The sequence below is a fragment of the Acinonyx jubatus genome, chromosome D4 (assembly GCF_027475565.1).
Source record: "Acinonyx jubatus isolate Ajub_Pintada_27869175 chromosome D4, VMU_Ajub_asm_v1.0, whole genome shotgun sequence".
Classification (NCBI taxonomy): domain Eukaryota; kingdom Metazoa; phylum Chordata; class Mammalia; order Carnivora; family Felidae; genus Acinonyx; species Acinonyx jubatus.
This window is the reverse complement of record NC_069391.1, coordinates 10,910,520-10,928,606: the sequence shown is the minus strand read 5'-3', so window position 1 is coordinate 10,928,606 and position 18,087 is coordinate 10,910,520. Positions and strand designations below refer to the sequence as shown.

The 18,087-nt window shown below is 56.3% G+C and overlaps 2 protein-coding genes across 4 annotated transcripts in view; one reads left to right on the top strand and one right to left on the bottom strand.

Annotated features, from left to right (window-relative positions):
• NEK6 (NIMA related kinase 6) overlaps positions 1-12,092 on the top strand; it is an 84,507-nt gene extending 72,415 nt beyond the window's left edge. For all 3 annotated transcript variants that reach the window (XM_053204636.1, XM_015061318.3, XM_015088583.3), the window contains exons 9-10: positions 6,925-7,038; positions 10,481-12,092. In XM_053204636.1, the coding sequence (XP_053060611.1) occupies positions 6,925-7,038; positions 10,481-10,591 (225 nt within the window). In that variant the 3' untranslated portion in view covers positions 10,592-12,092. The remainder of the gene's footprint in view (positions 1-6,924; positions 7,039-10,480) is intronic.
• A 999-nt stretch (positions 12,093-13,091) lies between these two features.
• Positions 13,092-18,087, bottom strand: part of PSMB7 (proteasome 20S subunit beta 7) — a 59,120-nt gene continuing 54,124 nt past the window's right edge. Inside the window, exons 7-8 of the mRNA XM_015061327.3 lie at positions 16,258-16,409; positions 13,092-13,328 (exon numbers count right to left, since the gene is read on the bottom strand). Of these exons, the coding sequence (XP_014916813.1) occupies positions 13,217-13,328; positions 16,258-16,409 (264 nt within the window). The 3' untranslated portion in view covers positions 13,092-13,216. The remainder of the gene's footprint in view (positions 13,329-16,257; positions 16,410-18,087) is intronic.

Genomic DNA, 18,087 nt, shown 5'->3' with positions numbered 1-18,087 from the left:
GAAAGCACGGTTTGCTTTCAAAATTGGAACCTTGATTATTTTTCTGCTTTCCCCGGAGCTGACTTGAGCACATGTGGGGTCTGGCTCAGAAGTGAGAAGCTGAAGAGGCCCCTTATCACGCTGACGTGGCCCGTGACCGCCAGGGCGGCAACGCTCAAGGTAGCAGCCGGGGCCACCGGGAGTGTGTGGGTGTCACGGAGACTGGTTTCTTGGCTTCCTTGGGACTGTTGCCTCTGGGAATTGACCTCACAGTCCTTGGGCGTGAACTTAAGGAAAAAACTGCCCACTGCTGATCCACGTGGGGACCGTGGTTGCCTCTGTGGTTAGGGCCTTTGGCAGTAGGGTCCCCCCCCCGCCACGTTACTGATTGAGACTCTGAGGTCAAAACTGATCCCTTTGCAAGGTTGAAACTTCGCAGCAACTCAAATGCTTTTAAGAGCAGCAGACATTTCATTTTAAATAAGCAACCTAGTGGTTAAAGAGGAAGCCAGGTGGCATTTGTGCCTGGGACCCCCTTCTCCCGGGGGTCAGCAGTGTGGGCCACCCACGGTGTCATCTTGAAGGTCTGAGGGGGAGTCGGACCCTGACTGTCAGAGATGGGGAGCAGACCTGCTTTCCGGGACCCCACAGGGCATCTGTGGTGGGAGGAATTCTTTTAATGGCCACCGAACGGGAGCAGCCGGGGTGTGGTGGTGCCCACCTGGTGGCCGCAGTGGATCAGGGAGTGCAGGGCAGTTCCTGGCCCCCTCAGGCGGAAGAGGGCTGCGTTCTGTATCCTTCCCCGTCCCTGTCTCCCTCCACAGCCCGGCTGCCGTGGGGTTTGGGAGTCAGAGTGGTTGAGCAGGGGGGTGGGCGGTGACCTTGGGAAGGACAGTGGGTGCGGGAGGGAATGTGGAGGGGAATTGGCGTCTTTAGCAACAAGAGAAAAGAGATGAAAGTCGGAACTCTCCTCAGCAAGGATGACAGGAAAGGAAAGAAACCCGCTTTTACTGGGTGCCCCACGTGCCTGCACATTCGTAATGGCCCCAGAGGGCTTGTTCGGTTGCGTTTTGCCTACAATGAATGAAAGCCAGGTGGGCAAAGCTCCGGAGTCTCAGAATCTCTGGCACCGGTATCTGCCTCCCAAGATGAATCATGACTTCGGGGTCTCTCCAGCCATCTCTCCAAGTACAGTCTCTTCTTCAGGTGAACACCAGGGCCACCAGGGCTAAGGCCAGTGACAAAGCCAAGCCCACCCTCCCCGGGCTCCGTGCTCCTGTACCTACAGCCCTGCCCCACTGCCCCTCTGAGGAGGGGGTTCCAGCCCCCCACTAACCGGGCGTTGTCCACCCCGGGGTCAGTCTTCAGGGGGCCGGGCTGCCGCTCCCGGTCTCCCCAGGACCAGGCAGATGCCCTCCGCGTAGCAGGGGGCAGGGCGTGCGAGTTTGAATCCAACTGTGTGCACGCGTGCATGCAGCTAAGTCACGTGGCTGCGGTAATTTGGGTGAGAGCGTACAGGATCCTGGTGTGGGGCCACTTTGGGCAGAAGGACCTGCGTTCAGAGCTCAGCTGCCCCCTCACCCCATGAAGGCCCTGGGGCAAGTCAGCGTCTCCTTCCAGGAGCTTCCGTCGCCCCAGTACAAAATGGGGTCACACCGTCCCTTGCTGTGAGGCACCAACAGAGCGTGGCTCAGAGAAAGCCCTCTGGCAATGGCAGGCAGGTCACTGAAGTTCATTATCCCCCGCCCCTCCCCCCCCCGCCACCCGCTGCCTGGAGCTGCTGACCCAGTGCAGGCCGATCAGTTGGCATCTACCCCACAATTGGCCACGTTTCCCTTTTTGCTTTGGCCAGCAGGAAACCAGAGTGCAGCTTGGCCCCCTTTTCCATGGAGGACTCAGCTTTGTCCCCCTGCCCTCATGGATATTGTCCCTGGTCCAGATGGTTTGGTTCTCTTATTTTTCCATTCCGGGCTTGGGATTTCCGTAAGCCGCTTCCTGCCTCTGTGAACCCCGAGGGTCTGCAAACATAAACAGACAGACACGCAGGCCACCGACCAGGGTGTGAGCCCAGGGTGGGTGCGGCAGGCGGCAGGCTCATCTCCCCGGGGCCAGAGGGTGGCAGCTGGCTCCCTGTGCTTGTGCCAAGCCCCGGGCACAGAGCCGCCCTGCTCCCTGCCCGAGCCTTTGTCTCGGCTTCTGGAGGCCGATGCCCACCCAGGCCCGCCACACTCGGCCCGTGGGTTCCCGGTAGGCGGTCCTCTGGGTCTCGGTGGCACCTAAACACGCGTCTGAACAAGGCAGCGTCCGCGTTCGTGGCTCACCAGCACCAGCCTCTCGTTCGGCCGAGCTGATTTACGTGTCGGCAGCATGGGGGGCCGCACAGCTGGCAGCCAGGGAGGGACATGTTGGCAGTGGGAGATCAATGAAATCAGTCAAGTCCTTCGGGCATGGACATCCTTGGGGACAGCGGGCACTGATCTAAGGACCTGGGCCTCCCACAGAAGAGGGCTAGTGTGGCTGATGTGGCCAGCCGTGGCCAGCCTCTCGGAGGATGTCAGGCGGCAGGGGCTCTGCTGCTGCAGGACACCACCCCTCTCCCCACACCCCCGGCCCCGCGGGGAGCGGATGTTTTCCCAGCAGACAGGGAGGGAGATGCATCTGTGCCCAGGGCTTGGTAATTGGGAGGAAGCATCCCGCAGACACGGCTGGAGCTCCCGCTAAGCAGCCTAGGGTGGGTTCCAGGAGCGCCGGTGAGAGGAGCTGTCACAGAGGCTCCGCGCCCACGCAGCCCCTCCAGACCACATCTGAGGATTCGGCGTGGCTCCAGAGGGACACACCTGAGCCCGGTGGGGGCGGGGGGTGCGTGAGGTCTGGGGCAACAGCACAGAGCGAGAGAAAACCTGCCCGATGCGGCCAGGCCTGCCCTTCCCGGAGCCCCAGCATGGACTGGAAGTCTCAAAAGCCCCCCGTGTGAGTTTCCTCTGGCTGCTGTAACAGGTTATCACGAAGTCGAAAACAACATTATCCGCTTACCGTTCTGGGGGCCGGAAATCCAGAATCGATTTCAGTGGACAGCACGTGTTGGTGAGGCCGGTTCCTTCTCCAGGTTCTAGGGAGAGCCCATTTCCTTGCCTTTTCCATGGAAAATAGGTGACCTGCATTCCTTGGCTCGTGACCCCCTCCTCATAGCACTCTGGCGACACATCTCCTCCTCTGCAGTCAAATCCCCCTCGGCCTCCCTCACGTAAGGACACTTGTGGTTACATATAGGACCCACTTGGACCACCCAGAAGAACCTGCCATCTGGGGTACTTAATTCGATCACATCTGCTGACTCCCTTTTGGAATTTAAGGTAACACGTTCACAGGCTTCAAGGATTAAGAGACGTTTCTGGGAGCCTTTATTCAGCCCACCATGCCCCTTTCACGGCATCCCCGTATCCAGGGAGGAACTCCTGAGGTCACTTTAAGATGCTGATGTTGGACCCGTGGCTAGTGAGGAGCTGCCACAAAGCACCGGCTTGTGTCCCCCAGGAGTGGGCGCAAACCGGGATCTGTCTTGAGAAGGTCAGCACCAGGAGAAACCGGCCAATTGGCTCAGCAGCGGGGAGCCCCGCCAGGCCAGCGCCGCCCGGGACGTTGGGGTGAATCAGGGAAATCACGTTAGGCCAGTCCCTGCCTGGCTCTGTGGGAGGAAACTGAGGCTCGGAGAAGTGGAGAGACTTCCCAGGGTCACACAGCAGGAAAGTGGCCAGGATGGGCGCTTGTCCCCAGGCTGCCTGTCAGAGCCCACTCCCCTGTGGACAGGAGCCAGGCCCTGGCCACGCAGGACGGGTAGGCCTTCTGGAGTAGGCGCCCCTGGTGGAGAAAGGGACCCGGGCCTCTGCCCAGAGCCCCTGGGAGACGAAAGACCAGGTTGTGAGGAGCCAGGAGCCCCAAGTGACTTCAGCAACCTCCCCTCTGTCCCAGAGATGCTGGGGCTTGGCCTTGTTAGAAGGCCCGGGGCTTTGTTTTCACTACAGTCCGGCAGACTGCCTGGGCTCTGCGGAATTTACTTATTTACACGAGAGCTCAGCTCTGAAGCACGAGCTGAAGGAATTGGCTCATCCGGTGCCAGCCTCAGGATCTTCGGCAGGGGACCTTCTCACAGCAGCCTCAAGGGACTGAGACCCAGCAAGAAAGCAGTCGGGGAAACAGACCAAGAATCAGCCGCCCCTGGCGCAGAGGCGCGTTTGGAATCATGGCTTGACCCAGAGCGTGGTCCTGCTGCCCTTTACCTCGTGGCGGAACAGGGCCGCAGACCGCTTGGTGATTGGCCTCTAGGAGACACTAGGTGACAAGATGGGCGTCGGAGGCCCCGACAGAGCAGGAGTCAAAGGCAGTTGCCCTTCTTCCTGTGACATCTCAGATCGCACACCAGCCTCTCCGAGCTCCCCCGGCGGGGGCGAGTGCCGGCACTCTCCCAGGTCCCCGGTCGTGTGTCATCCCGATAACACCGCAGAGGGACAGTTCTGCATTTGAGGAGCAGCGCTGAGAGCCACGGCTCCGGCAGCCCCGACAGACAGCCAGGATCGGCCCCAAACGGCGATTCCTCCTCCCCGTCGCCCGTGCAGACGTGGGTGGTCGCCGGTGCGAGGATCTCGTCGTTCGGGGTAATCGTTCTAATCCCAGCCTCTCGGGCAGCCCGAGGTTCCTTCACAGCCCAGTGCCCTGATCCGGGTGGAAGGCCCAGGGCCCGCAGCTGGAGGGGCAGCGGTGGGGGGACGTCGCTGCCACTAGAATCTGCCTGTGTGGATGGAGAAGCCGCTGTCAGCGGGGAGGCTGGGGCGGGGGGCGGGGGGAGGGCTTCCCTGGTGGAGCCGCTGCCGACCCCGGTCAGGCCTGTGTGGGAGGGTGCCGGAAAGGAGGCAGGGGTGCACTGAAGGCCACCAATTTCTGGGGCCCTTTTGGACTCCTAAACAGCAAGGTTCGTGCAGATCAGGTTGGCTCGTCGAAGGGCTTCGCCAGCCTCCCAGCTCCAACACATGGAAAGCCAGGGCCTGTGTTAGTGGACCAACATTTTAAATGTCCTTTCTACTCTGAGCAGAAACACTTTCCAGGAAAATCTGTCTTAATCATCTAGCCACGACTCGCGGGGCACGCAGATCACCCCGAGTGACCGCCCCGGAGCCTCAGCTGCTCTCCGCTGTGGCAACAGATGTCCTTTTGAAGCTGCCCAATTAACCCTTTGCACCCGAGGCTCTCATTTTAACTATTGGAAACGCATCACCCGAGCGAAGCCATTTTGCACACTCAGTGGTAAAGGCAGCTCCCTGTCAGGCTGGCGGAGCCTGCGGCGGGCAGGGCCTCCACGTACACAGCCTTCCCTGCCGAAGACCAGGGCCACTCCCCACAGCCCTCCTCAGGGGGGGTCGGAGTCCCTGGTCACGGGAGGAGGGGTGAGGCCGGCCCCAAACGTCCACCTGAAAGCTCGAGCGTGGCCCAGGCACCTGGGCGCACAGGTGCCGCCCCGGGCAGACGCCTGGACCGGGGTCAGAGGAAACCAGTCTCCAGGTCACGCTCGGCTGCTTCCCCAAAGGCCGCGTGTAGACCCAAGGATGCTGCCTGGGTCTGAAGCCCCCTGGGCCCTCCTGAAGGAGGCCGCCCTGCCCTGGGGGCCGCCAGACCTGTTCACGGGGTGAACAGAGGATGGGGGGGCAGACCGGGACACTAAAGCTAGCGGGCACCCATAAACCCAGCACCCATGGGCTCCTTCCTGCCCTGAGATCGCGCTTGCTGGCCTGTCCTCCGGGGCCCGAGGACAAGTGAGGAGTCCTCGGGTAGCCCAGTGCCCCGGCCAAGGAGTCTGCACAGAGTGGCCTTGGCAGCCCGGCTCCTCGAAAGGAACCGAGGCCAAACGGACGGGCAGGCACAATTACCCAAGGGCACTTCATCAGCGGGAGGCGTTGGGCCGTCTCTCGGAGGCAGGCGACAGTGAGTGGGAGTGACAAGAAGCACTTGAATCCCATCGTGGATTAATCAGCAGACGGGGCCGGCAGGCACTGCGCTGGGCCGCCACGCGGCTGCCTGACGGAGCTGCCCGTAGCTCCCACGTACCCCCTCTGAAGACACCCCGCCAGTAGTGCCCTGAACGGTCGGGGTGGGGAGTCTGGGAAGCCTCAGCTCCTGGCGCCTCTGGTGCCAGCCATGCCTCACCACAGCCCTGTGCGTGGAGCGTCTTTCCGTTTTATGGACGAAGAGGCCAGAGGGCAGAAGACAGAAGACGCAGCAGGCAGAGCACAGAGCCGGGCACTTGCTTCCACCCTGGAGCTTCTGCCGAGCGGAGGGTCCCAGGCCCCTGCCGTCGGCGGCCAACGGCCAGCCTTCTTCCTCCCGCCCCTCCTCCCTGATGATGTCTGGGCGTCCAGCTTCCACAGAGAACCCTGAACTCACAGCTAGCGAAATAGCCAGCATGCAAACCAAATCCTTACCTCCCCACCACCCCCCAACACGCTAGTTCTCGGGTAAGTAATTCCCTGAATGTACTCCTCGGACATCCTCCCACGGGTGTCTTTGGAATTGCTTCTTAGAAGTAGAAGACAGGGTACCAGAGCGGGCCTGCTGGGCCCCGATCCCGGTGAGCAGAGCCTCTTTCCGTCTGCCGGCGCGGCACGCACGGCCAAAACTCAGGCCTTGGGAGCTGAGGTGTGAGGCGGGGTGTGCCTGCGCGCGGCTGGCCCCGCCTCGTTGCCCTTCGGGTTTTGTCACTGAAACCCTGTGCCGCTTGCTTAAGACGTTAAAACTGCTGCTTTCTGTTGAATCCCAGCTTCGTCGGGGTTGTGAAGACAGCCTGCCCGACAGTCGCAGCAAGGACCAGAGAAGGACCGTACGGCCATCCGGAGCGGTCCCTTTTGTCCCCGGACCTCAGGGCTGCAAACTCACGCCTCTCACCCTCTCCCCTTGCAGATGGCAGCTCTCCAGAGCCCCTTCTATGGAGATAAAATGAACCTCTTCTCCCTCTGCCAGAAGATCGAGCAATGTGACTACCCACCTCTCCCTGGAGAACATTACTCTGAGAAGGTGGGTTTGCGGTCACCAGACCTGGGGACTCCGATGGCCAGCAGTGGCTCACGAGCAGAGGCATCTTGTGGGGTTGAGCGGGGGTTCACCTCGCCGGGTGGACATTTCTGGGAAAGCGACTCAGTGAGGGGGCAAAGTAGATTAGTTTTACGGGAGAGCTTTCACAGACACCAGTGTGGGCCCCCAGCAGCAGTCTGTGGCCTGCCCACAGGCACCGAATCCAGCAGGAGCTGGCCGGGGAGGCCCCGTGGGCACACTTCTGCCCATTTGGCTCCCAACCTGGTGCTTGAGTGGGACGCTCGCCGCTGCGGGTCGCGGAGACGGGCTCCACGTGGTGTCGGACAATAGGAACCAGATCCGGAGGCGGGAGGCGGCGGGGCCTTGGCTTGCCCCGTAGCCCGGCCGGCCGGCTGCTACTCCGCTCCCACGACCGGAAGCCACGGCAAGCGGACTGGTCTCCCTACTGTCACAGACCTGAGTCACACCTTGGGTTCTTACCATCAGCGTTCTGCTCTGGGTACAGACGGACAGGTCTGGCATTGGGTCGTGGCAGCTACTGGCTGAGTGTCCCCTTCCTCAGGTCCGTCTTCTTGAAAATAGGGCTAAGATTTCACCTTTGTGAATCAAATGTGAAGATGAAAGGGCAGGTTTACGACACAGCCTGGCTGAGGGCGTAGACAGATGTGTTCACTTGCACGCTCCCTTCACTGCTGTCGGGTGAGTCCCTTCTGAGTCTCCGTTTCCTCGTCTGTAACGTGGCGATGATCCTAGACTCTACCTCACAGGGTCGGCGTAGGGATGAGGGTAATGCACGTGATGCGCTCAGTTTAGCACCAGGCTAACACTGACTGGAAGCTACTGTCACGGTAACAGCCCACGTTTATGACTTACCGTTGAGTCCTCCCCGCTCCCCAACTCCCATTTTACTGAGGAAACCGAGACACGGATAGGTTAAAGTAACTTTCCCAAGGTCACGTAACTTGCGAGTGGTGGAGGCAGGATTTGAACCCAGAGACTCCGCCCCCAACCACTGTGCCAGCGTATCTTGATGGCACATGTCTCCAGTACCCAGGTGTCCAGCTGGGATGAGGCGCCACCTGTGCAGCTCGCTGCGATCCCCATCCCGAAGGTTCTGAAAGGGGCAGCCCTGGTCTCCCAGGGGCTTGAGCTGCAGAGACCAGTCTCCCAACGTGCTTGAACCCCATGTCCAGGCAGGCCGGCCAAAAGGGTCGTCAGCCACCCTTCTCTTGGCAGCCTTCATACTTAAGGCCGTGCTCACTGGCTTTGCACGCTCCCAGAGGAGAGAGAGAGGACCAGGAGTACACATTCCTTGGGTTGTTCAGTACACAGTCTCATGGCCTTTGCCTCAGTGGTTTACAGAATTCTTTTACGTATCGTTGGAAGAAGTCAAAGTGCTCTGGAGTGGAAGTTGGCAGGAAAGGAAAAACTAGATTTCTTAACCAAGTTAATAGTTGCATTTGGTTTTTCTTTCCTTACCTTTTTTTTTTAAGTTTATTTTTGAGAGAGAGAGAGAGTGTGTGCGTGTGTGTGTGTGTGTGTGTGAGGGAGAGGGAGGGGCAGAGAGAGAATCCCATGCAGGCTCCATGCTCATCATGGAGCCCGACGAGGGGCTCGATCCCATGACCGCGAGATCATGACCTGACCCAGTATCAAGAGTTGGATACTTAACCAACTGGGCCACCCAGGGGCCCCTCTTTTCTTACCGTTTTAAATTGGGAGGGGTGCCTGGATGGCTCAGTCAGTTAAGCATCCGACTTCAGTTCAGGTCATGATTTCACGGTTCACAAGTTCCAGCCCCGTGTTGGGCTCTGTGCTCAGAGCCTGGAGCCTGCTTCAGATTCTGTCCGCCCCCCCCCCCGCCCCGCCCTCAAATAAATAAATAAACAAACAAATAGCATTTTCAAAACTTTAAAAAATAAGTAAATGAACAAATTTGGAACTCTGTACCATTTAGAAGCTTAGACTTGCAATTTGGAGATCACAACTTCTCTCTGCCTTCCAGACAGAAGCTGAAATGAATGAATCTGCTGAGTAAAGCCCTCAGCCCCCTTCCCTCCCAAGTCCATCATTCCAACTCCGTGACCTCGTACTCCCCAGGGCATCTGGCTTTCACCTCGTACACCAAGCATTTCTAGGCAGTGTGTTAAGGAGAGATGCTTCTTAGCACTGGAGTCACTCAGTACACCTCACTTTTGAAGTTTACATCACCTCTTAGAAATGGGTATAAAGACACTTTGTTTCTCTTGATTTCTGAAGTTTACCAAACTTGCTCTTCTTGCCAACCGCACAGTCCACTCACAGAGGAGTAACTGGGAGTCACAATGACTTTACCCTGATGTGTTTTTCTTGGGTACATTAAGCTGTCAGGGGCCAGCCGCCACCTTCCCCTGACTGCTGTCGGGCTCTGAAAAGTACGTGCTTGTCGTGGGCAGCCTCAGACTCCAGGCGTGTTGGGCTGACCGCAGACTCGGCCTCAGCGCCTGTCCGGGGGGCTTCCCGGTGCCGAGAAAGCAGCGGAACCCCAAAAAGGCGGCACGCGGATTGGAGGAGATGCTCCCAATGCCCTACCTGGAAAAACCTCGTCTGCACCCCGAAACACCTCAGGTGTGAAACATGGAGCACGTACAGTAGCCCTGGGGCCTCCGCGTGACCCCTCCGCCCTCCCCAGACTCCCTGAGCGTGGCCACCGAGTCCGCACGAGCCCCCTTATTGGGAACCAAGAGTCTCTCCGCTGTTGCCCCCGACCCCAGGGCCAGCCAGCCCCTCCAGCACCAGGTATTTAAAACTGCAGCGAGCCCAGTGATGCAAGTTGAGACGTAGGCTTTTTAAGGTCATTATTTTAATTACCATTAAAATAATTGGCACTCTGGCTATCAGAAGAACGAGGCGATCAGAGGCTCAAGGCGCCCCTCCCCCACCCCGAGGCAGGAGCAGCCTTCGGTGTCTGTATAATTAAAAGCTCTGTCTTTCATGAGCACAATAAAGAGGCCAGGGGGTGGGCAGACTGCAGCCCTGCTGCATGTTAATGCATTTATTATCATCAATAAGCCCTCGCCTTGAGTTTGTCCTCTGGTTTGGGTATCTGCATGACCGACAGCACGCGCGCGCGCACGCACGCGCGCACACACACACACACACACACACACACACGCACAGCAGCGTGGGCAGCTGGAAGTTCATGATTGGACGTACCCGCTCGCGAGGTCTCGGAGCATGGCCTTCGGGGCCGGACAGGCGCAGGACTGGTCTCGGCTGGCTCTCCGCGGTGGCCGTGCCTGCACACCCGTCACTTACCGGAAGTGCCATCCCTCACCCCCCAGAGCCGCGAGGGTTGAAGGAGTCAAGACAGGTCAAATGCCGGCAGAGCCTCAAGAGGCTGCTGCTTCCTTACAAGTAACACGCAGCGTTCTCTCTCTTACAGTTGCGAGAACTGGTCAGTATGTGCATCTACCCCGACCCCAACCAGAGACCGGACATCGGATATGTGCACCAGGTTGCCAAACAGATGCACGTGTGGACTTCAAGCACCTGAACGTGGACGCGGCGTGCCTTATCAGAGCCGCACCACTTTGCCTTACTTGAGTCTTCTCTCCAAAGTGGCCGCCTGGTAGCCTAGATCAACTAAGACAAGAGGGTTCAGCGGGTTCCCCGAGGGGGCCGGGCTTTACAGCAGATGCCGAATGCAGAGCAGCTGGGGGGAGGGGCACTGGTCACACGTTAACTGGTGGTCAAATTCGAAAGTCCTTTCTTTAAACTTTTGTGGACAATCTCAACTGGGTTGTTACCAAGGGTGAGTGGTTGGGCGAGCCACTGACGCGCCCCATGTGTCTGGACTGTAATGTGAATCTTGAGGATAATTCCTTCAGTGACCTGTCAAGGTTTGTAAGAACAGGGGGGTTGCAGGAGACCGTGTGATTTGTAGTGAGCCTTTCAAAATGGTTAGTAGCAAGTTCGGTTTAGCTCTTAGAATCTTTTTTAAAAAATCAAGCTGTGTGCTTGCTCTGTTGTAAAAGGATAAGGTGGAAATAATTTTTTTTTAAGCAGAGTGATTTTCCTAATATTTTATCTATGTTTATAACTCGATGAATGACGATGAGGAGAACTCAGCATCTGGCACAGAGCTTCAGAAGGCAAATAATGTTGGGAAGCCACGTGTGCCTTCCATGCAGTCCGGCTCAGCCACCTTCTCCTGAACACCTGCCATGTAGCAGGCACTTCTGTCACCTGCTTCAGTGCTGGCAGGTCACTTAACAATCAGTGTTAAGCGTTGTCCTCTGTGGGAAGGAAGCATGGGGTACCAAAAAACAAAAAAACAAACAAACAAATATAAAACATGCCCTTGGGCTGTTCTCTGTGCAAGTTCTGGTTCTGCAACTTCCTGCCGCGACCCTGGGCATCTTCCTTAGCCTGAGCCTTAATTTCTTCATCTGTAAACTGGGACTAAGACTATCTACCTTCAGCGTTGCTGACAGAATTTGAAATAAAATCTGCAAGTTACCTAGCATCATCGCCTTGCAGACGATCCCAAAATGGTTGCCACTCCCCCCTTCACAAAACTGACCCATGGACCATGTAAGTCAAGAGTTAACATACAGCTGTATTATGCGTAGGAAACCAGAACTATGTTCATTTATTTGTTCCCAAATAGGATTAACTGTGAAGACTAATTTATAAATGTGAACTTAAGGAAAACTCAAGCTCTGAAGGAAATCGTTTGCTTATACTCAAGTTAATCCTCAAATGGTCTAAGTTGTCACCCGCTGACTTGGTGACAGTTCAGCCCTCCAGCTAGATAGAGACATGCCCGCCCGCTCTGTTAGCGTTCTGGTCAGGTGGTCCGCTTGCAGCCAACTTGCTGACCAGGGGCCCAGGCCTCGCTGGGGATAAAGGACTTGGGCTGGGCCACTGCTCTGTTTCCGTGTGTGAACTCTGTTCTACTGTAACACTGTCGGGTTTGAGACATTTTCTTCAGATGCAACCTTTGCTTTGTACTTGTTCTCCATGTTTGAAATAAAACGGGGTAAGAGGGGTCACTTCTGTGAATGTGTACAATTCATGGATTCGTAATTTTACAACAGCTTCGTGTGTCAGCAACATTTCTTGAGGCGCCTTTAAAAAACATTTCTCCGACTCCAGGCATTCTGAGTAATCTTGGAATTTTCTTCAGCTCCCCAGATAATTCTGACAATGGTCAGCCACAACGCTGCCCTAAGTAATTGCATTGTTCTCCCTACCCCTCTCTCTGCAGTTTTAACAAGGGGGGGCTGGACCGAGAGTGGGTTCCTTCTGGAAGACCTTGGTGCCGGGACTCTTTCTTGTGTGTCCCAGCACGCCATCTCTAGGGGAGAGTCGAAGCCCTATCTTCCGCCTCACCTCTACCACTGAAGGTTTTTCTGATTCCACACAGGTTCTTTTAACACCTACTCTTTAAGGCTCTGAGCCTCTACTGTGTCACCCTTGGCAGAATCCGCCTCAGACCCAGATGAACTTGCTTTCTGCATGCCATCTACGTCCAACACTATGAGAGCAACACCGCCTACTCCAGAACGCTCTGGAGGCGTGAGATTTCAACCATTCAGCAGGCCTGAGTGCCTGTGAAATGATGGTATCCTACTCATTACCGACAGCCCCAAAGCGTTCCTCTGACTTCGTGAAACTGGCCCAAGTGGAGCGCACCCAGTTGTACACAGCCACGGAGAAGCAAACCGTCCACCTAACCTACCTGCATTTTCTGGGTACTTAGAACTGATCGTCTCTACTTTCTTCCTATTTGGCTGCTGAGGTAAAAGGCTGTGCTACCCTCACCCTAAAAAAACAAAACAAGAAAACCTGGGACCGCCCTGAAGAAAGAGAAGTAGCACAAGGGGTGGGGAGAAAGGTCCATCTGACTTCTGCAACGGATGAGGCCTCACCCGCTTTCAGGAGGGTTATGTTGCTCTCACGCCTGCTTGAACGCAGACTGGCACTCGGGCCAGGTCACTGAGCCTCGGTGGCCAAAAAAACCACACGACCCCCAGACCTCAGCCACTCAGTTTGGTTTTCATTTTTTATTGGGTTTCATCAGCACACACTGCCAAATGAATGTCTTACGGGGGAGCCTCCACTGCCCCCCGTCTGGTAGAGCAGTAACCCCGCCACCCCAATCCACGGACACCATTCAGGAAGTGTCCATCGTCTGCACGGTTTCTTCCAGCACCTCGACTTCCAGGCTAGTGACCCTTTCCGTGAGGACTGCGGTGGTCCCTTTCTCACACCTGTACCGGCCAAACCTAACGGGACAGAAACAAAGGCCGAGTTAGGATCTCCTCAAGGGGCCCCACACGGGGCCGGAGCGAGGGACGTGCGTTCAGGTAAGGTGGCGAACAGCCCGGACGCAGAGCCTGGCTCTCCTGACTCCCTGCTCTGTAGCCTGGGGGGGGGGGGGGGGAATTCATTCAGCCGTCCCAAGGCTGGCTCTCCTCGGTGCTCAAGTGCCACAAAATAGGGACGCCTGGGAGAGATGTGCATTAAAAGCACTCCTGCAGAGCACCTGGCACTTAATGGGCACTCAGATTTCCTTCCCCACCACCTTACCATCCCCAGAAGATGCTGGAAAACACTTGGTCATTTGCCTTCGAGCATCAACCTCCCAAGAGCACCTTTCAGTATCAGCGGGAAGCAGATCTGTTAAGCCGCCATCACCCTTCTCTTGTATAGAAAAAAGGATGACTTAAATGTTATCTTGAACACTTCAAGAACATTTTAAGTATAAAAATGGCCCACAGCCGCACTCTGGGCTTGTCACTGTTGACGACACCCTTGAGCCTCGAGGAGGGTGGCCTGCTGCCTGTGGCGGCGTGGCAGATCACCGCGACGACACTCCCCACACCTCTCTCTGAGTCGACAGCGGTTTCTCTGAGCACAAGCGGTCTGTGAGATCCACATTTGAGCTGCTAATTCTCACACTGGGGCCAGGAATTATAATATCGTCAAACAGTACAAATCCAACTGTTCCTCTGGTCTGTCCCCAGCTGGGACATTATTTCTGTCAATCTGGCACGGACTAACAGAAGGCTGCTAGCTGTGCCATGACCACGTGCTCCTCGAAAATCACCCCCTCGAATGGGCACTTGTGCTCAAACAGGGAAGCAGGAAGCAGAAAAAAGTGGGTGACGTCAGAGGAGCCTGAGCAGCAAAGAATGGCTGGCCGCGTTTCTGCCAAACCTTCGGGTCCCAAGGAGGGACCAGCAGCACCTTTTAAAGATGTGCCCCACCCGCCCGTGCCGGTGTGAAGACGTGGCTCCCTCCCCCAGACCGGCCCTTGGCAGCCTGTCCTCTTGGAGCCAGAGCCCCACGTGGCTGCTGCGCCCAACTCCTCCGAAGCACAACATCTGTGGGAGGCCTGGCCGCGGGAGCCGCCCCGCCACCCTGGTCATGGTGCCCGGTGTCGGCATGCAGAGAGGGCTTCCTTCCCGGAGCAGGGCTGCGGAGGGCTGGGGGCAGAGCCGAGAGGAAGGTGCAGGGCCGGGTCTGCACCTGCCCAGGCCTGAGGCTCTGCCCCCGCGCTCTCCCCCCGGACTGCCCACTCTGGGAGAGGTTCCCCTACCCCAGGGAGTGCCCCAGCGATCAGCCACTGGCAGAAAAGGTGACGGGAAGATCCCAGAGTACACACTGTCGTCACGGGGCCTGACGCCCCATGGCACCTGCCTCAGGGCCCAGGCACCGAGGAGCGAGCAAGCTCCGTCTAGAGAGCAGGCTGCCCACACCTGCCACGGGCCCAGCACCTTTCACACCACCTCACTGAATCTTCACAACCAGCCGACGGGATCATTTTGTTTCTGTTCTCGTTCAGTCTCCTTTCCAGAGGAAAGCCAGCGTCTCCAAGAATGAAGATGTGCTACTGCTGAGCACAGGTTCCTTGTCCAACACAAATACTTTTCCGTGGCTCAAACATGGCTTCCGGAATCCTCACCCAGGACACTGTTCAGTCTGGATGGAGTGTAACCACGCCCCCTCCCCGAACTCTTCGCCATGGACTTGTTCAGCTCACGAAGCATCTTGCAAATAATGGGGGAGGCAGTCCATCAGGGAGCTTGGCAAAGCCTGCTCCCCCAGTACGGCGCCAGGCACCCCACAGGTCGTTAGAGATCACCTAATCTAGCTCCATCATTTCAAAGACTGGGACACTGACACGCCCAAAGTCACACGCCAGGCAACGACATTTCTCCAACCCCTGAGCGAGAACTTCTTGCTGCTGAGCTGCCCTACCCTCCATGAGCACACGGGAGTTCCCACAATGCCGAGCGCAGTGCTGGTTCTCAATGTTCTACTCTTTCCTTGGAATTAATCCCGATTTGGAACCTGGGTATGAGTAGTGAGCGTTAAAGTAAGCATTCCAGAAGGTGCTTGCCACACTCTGGGCTAGATGTGGGGCGAAACGGAAGTGGTCGAGTTTATAAATCCTGCCGTGCTGCATTCGCACGGACACGGCTGGAAGCAGAGGTCAGGAGCCACGTCTTGAGCCACGCAGGCCACAGAAGAGGCCGGGAGCCAGAGGACGGCCGGACGGCCACGGGAGACCGCAGATGAGCAGCTCGTCTGCATGCTCCAGCCACGAGGGCTGGAAACCTTCCACTTCTATTCAGCAAATCGTCTAGAACCCTGTCCCCCAGTCCGAGCCCGGGCCGCACCACCGACACACAGAGCCTGCTCGGCACATGGCCACGGGCTAAAGGACAGGGCTCCCTGGAGGGCAGGAGGCACCAGTCAGCTCCCAAGACTTTCAGAGACTCCTAACGAATGGTTTATAACTGCTTGCGACTCCTGGACCACTCTGAGAAAAAGCCATGGGCTGGTGTCCCCAAAAAATGCTTCTCACAGAATTTCATACAGAATTCAGGGGCTTCTTTAAGAGACCAGAGAGAGAACACCAGGCGATTCAAACCTCTCCCCCACAACCCTCCAGGGTAGGGCTCTTTCCTGGGCCCTGCTCTCCCTCTCCCACCAACATTTTCAAATTAAATCACTTTTCTACACCTGACAGCAAATAAAGCAAATAATGACTCACAGGTCTGTTGTGTAAGGCCGGCCCAGGGACACTGGATTTACTTAAACCTAACGTGGCTAACAGTCAAGAAAACCCAGTTGAAATGCCACGGAGAGATTGAGAGTGGTCAAGGAAGTTAGGGCCACAGGCAGAATTTCATCTCCTTCACTCACCTAGTCCCCTTCTTGTTGGGCACGGAGTACGGGCGGAGAAAGTCCAGCTTGCTCTTGCTGATGACACAGAGATCAATGTTACTTCCAGACCCCAGGTCATTGAAGATGCCAGCTGCAATGGCTTCACTCACCAGTTTCTTGGCTTCCTCCTCCTGAGAAAGAGAACAGCAGCAATAATGTCCACAGTTGCTCTGAGGGCCTGCTCGGACATCCACAGAGTGCTTTCACAAGCAGGGCACAGAATCACCTGTGAGGCAGACATTTTCCATGCCCGTTTTATAGATGAAGAAGAGATCTCACAGTACCACAACAATGTGCTGAATGTTCCTCGAATGGCAAGTGCTGGAACCAGGTGTTTCAAACCCTTTATGCACGTACCCCTTCTTCAACATGCTGCTTCACATCAGATAATCCCTGCATAACCGAGGACTGTGGGCTAGCAGACAGCAACGGGTCATCTAAAACAGGGGTCAGTACACTGTTCTCGTAAAAGGCCAGGAAGTAAATATTTTAGGTTTTGTAGATCTACTGTCTCTGTCATAACTACTCAACTCAGTCATGGTAGCACAAAACAGTCACACTCAATATATAAACAAATGTGTGTGGCTGCGTGCCAATAAAACTTTATTAACAATAGGCGGTGGGCCAGATTTAGCACATGGGTTGTAGTCTGCTAACCCCTGGTCATAAGTGTGCAATAATGGTTGGAACCTGCCTCCAGGTAACATAATGAAGAAGTCAGTATCATGGGGAGGGGGGGTGGTAGGACACACACCAAAACATTATAGTTCTAGAAAAATGGTGGCAAAGCCAAGGGCAGGACCTCTTACCCAAGAAAATCTACTGCCTTCTAATAAAGAGCCTACGAATTCACTGAAGTGACTCATTTCTTTGAATCACTCTCTCTTCTACTCATTTTAGAAGCAAGTGTAAGTCACCAACAGTTACTTAAGTGGATTAATTCATTTCTTACCCGAGAAGGCCTCTCACAGGCCAGGTCCTATGCTAGAAGCTAGGGCTGAAGAGATGGATGAGGCCCCAAGGTCTCTGCCCTGTAGGGGTTTAGAGTCCGGTGGGGGTATGAGACCTAAGGAGCTACAAGGCAAGTGTGATACGGGCTAACAGATAACTGAGAAGGAGCCGTGGGAACACCAGCCGGGTCAGCAAAGCTTCGGGAAGGGCTGAAAGGCCACGTGCCTGGCATGTAGAAAACAAGGCAGTAAAACCGAAGGCAGGTAATGGAGGCAGCACAGTGGGACGTGGAGAACATCAAATACAAGTTCTTCAGGCAAGAAGGACAAAAACAAACCATTCTCCCAAGGAAGGGACTCTAACCTGTGCTGCCTCTTCCTAATCCACCAGCACGTGAGTGCCTAAGCGTGCAAGCTGAACTAAAGAGCTCATCTAAATACCACCCTTTGAGAAATATCACTCCCTGCCCCAAAGGCGTCCTGAGATCGCCAAAGGGCAGATTGCTGACTTTCCCTGGCGAAAGGATCTGAGGCACTCAGGGCTCCTGCTCCTCTGCCTGCCCTAGGCCAGGAAGTGGGATTCCAGTGACATGAGCGCCCTCTACAGACTCGGAGAAGGACAGAGAGGGCTCTGCTGGAAGTGGGATCCTCAGCAACCCAGCAGTAGGAGCTGAGGGGTTATCTGGATCTTTACGCCACCAGGTTTTTTTCACTTCCTGAGTGGCACCCATGTGGGACCAACGGAGCTGGTTTATCTCTTGTGCATTTACGGCCCCGTGAGAATCCGTTCACAGAGGATCCTCTAACCAGGAATTCTCTCCTGGGGCTCCCAAGAGGCCAAAAGCCAGTGAAAGTGGTA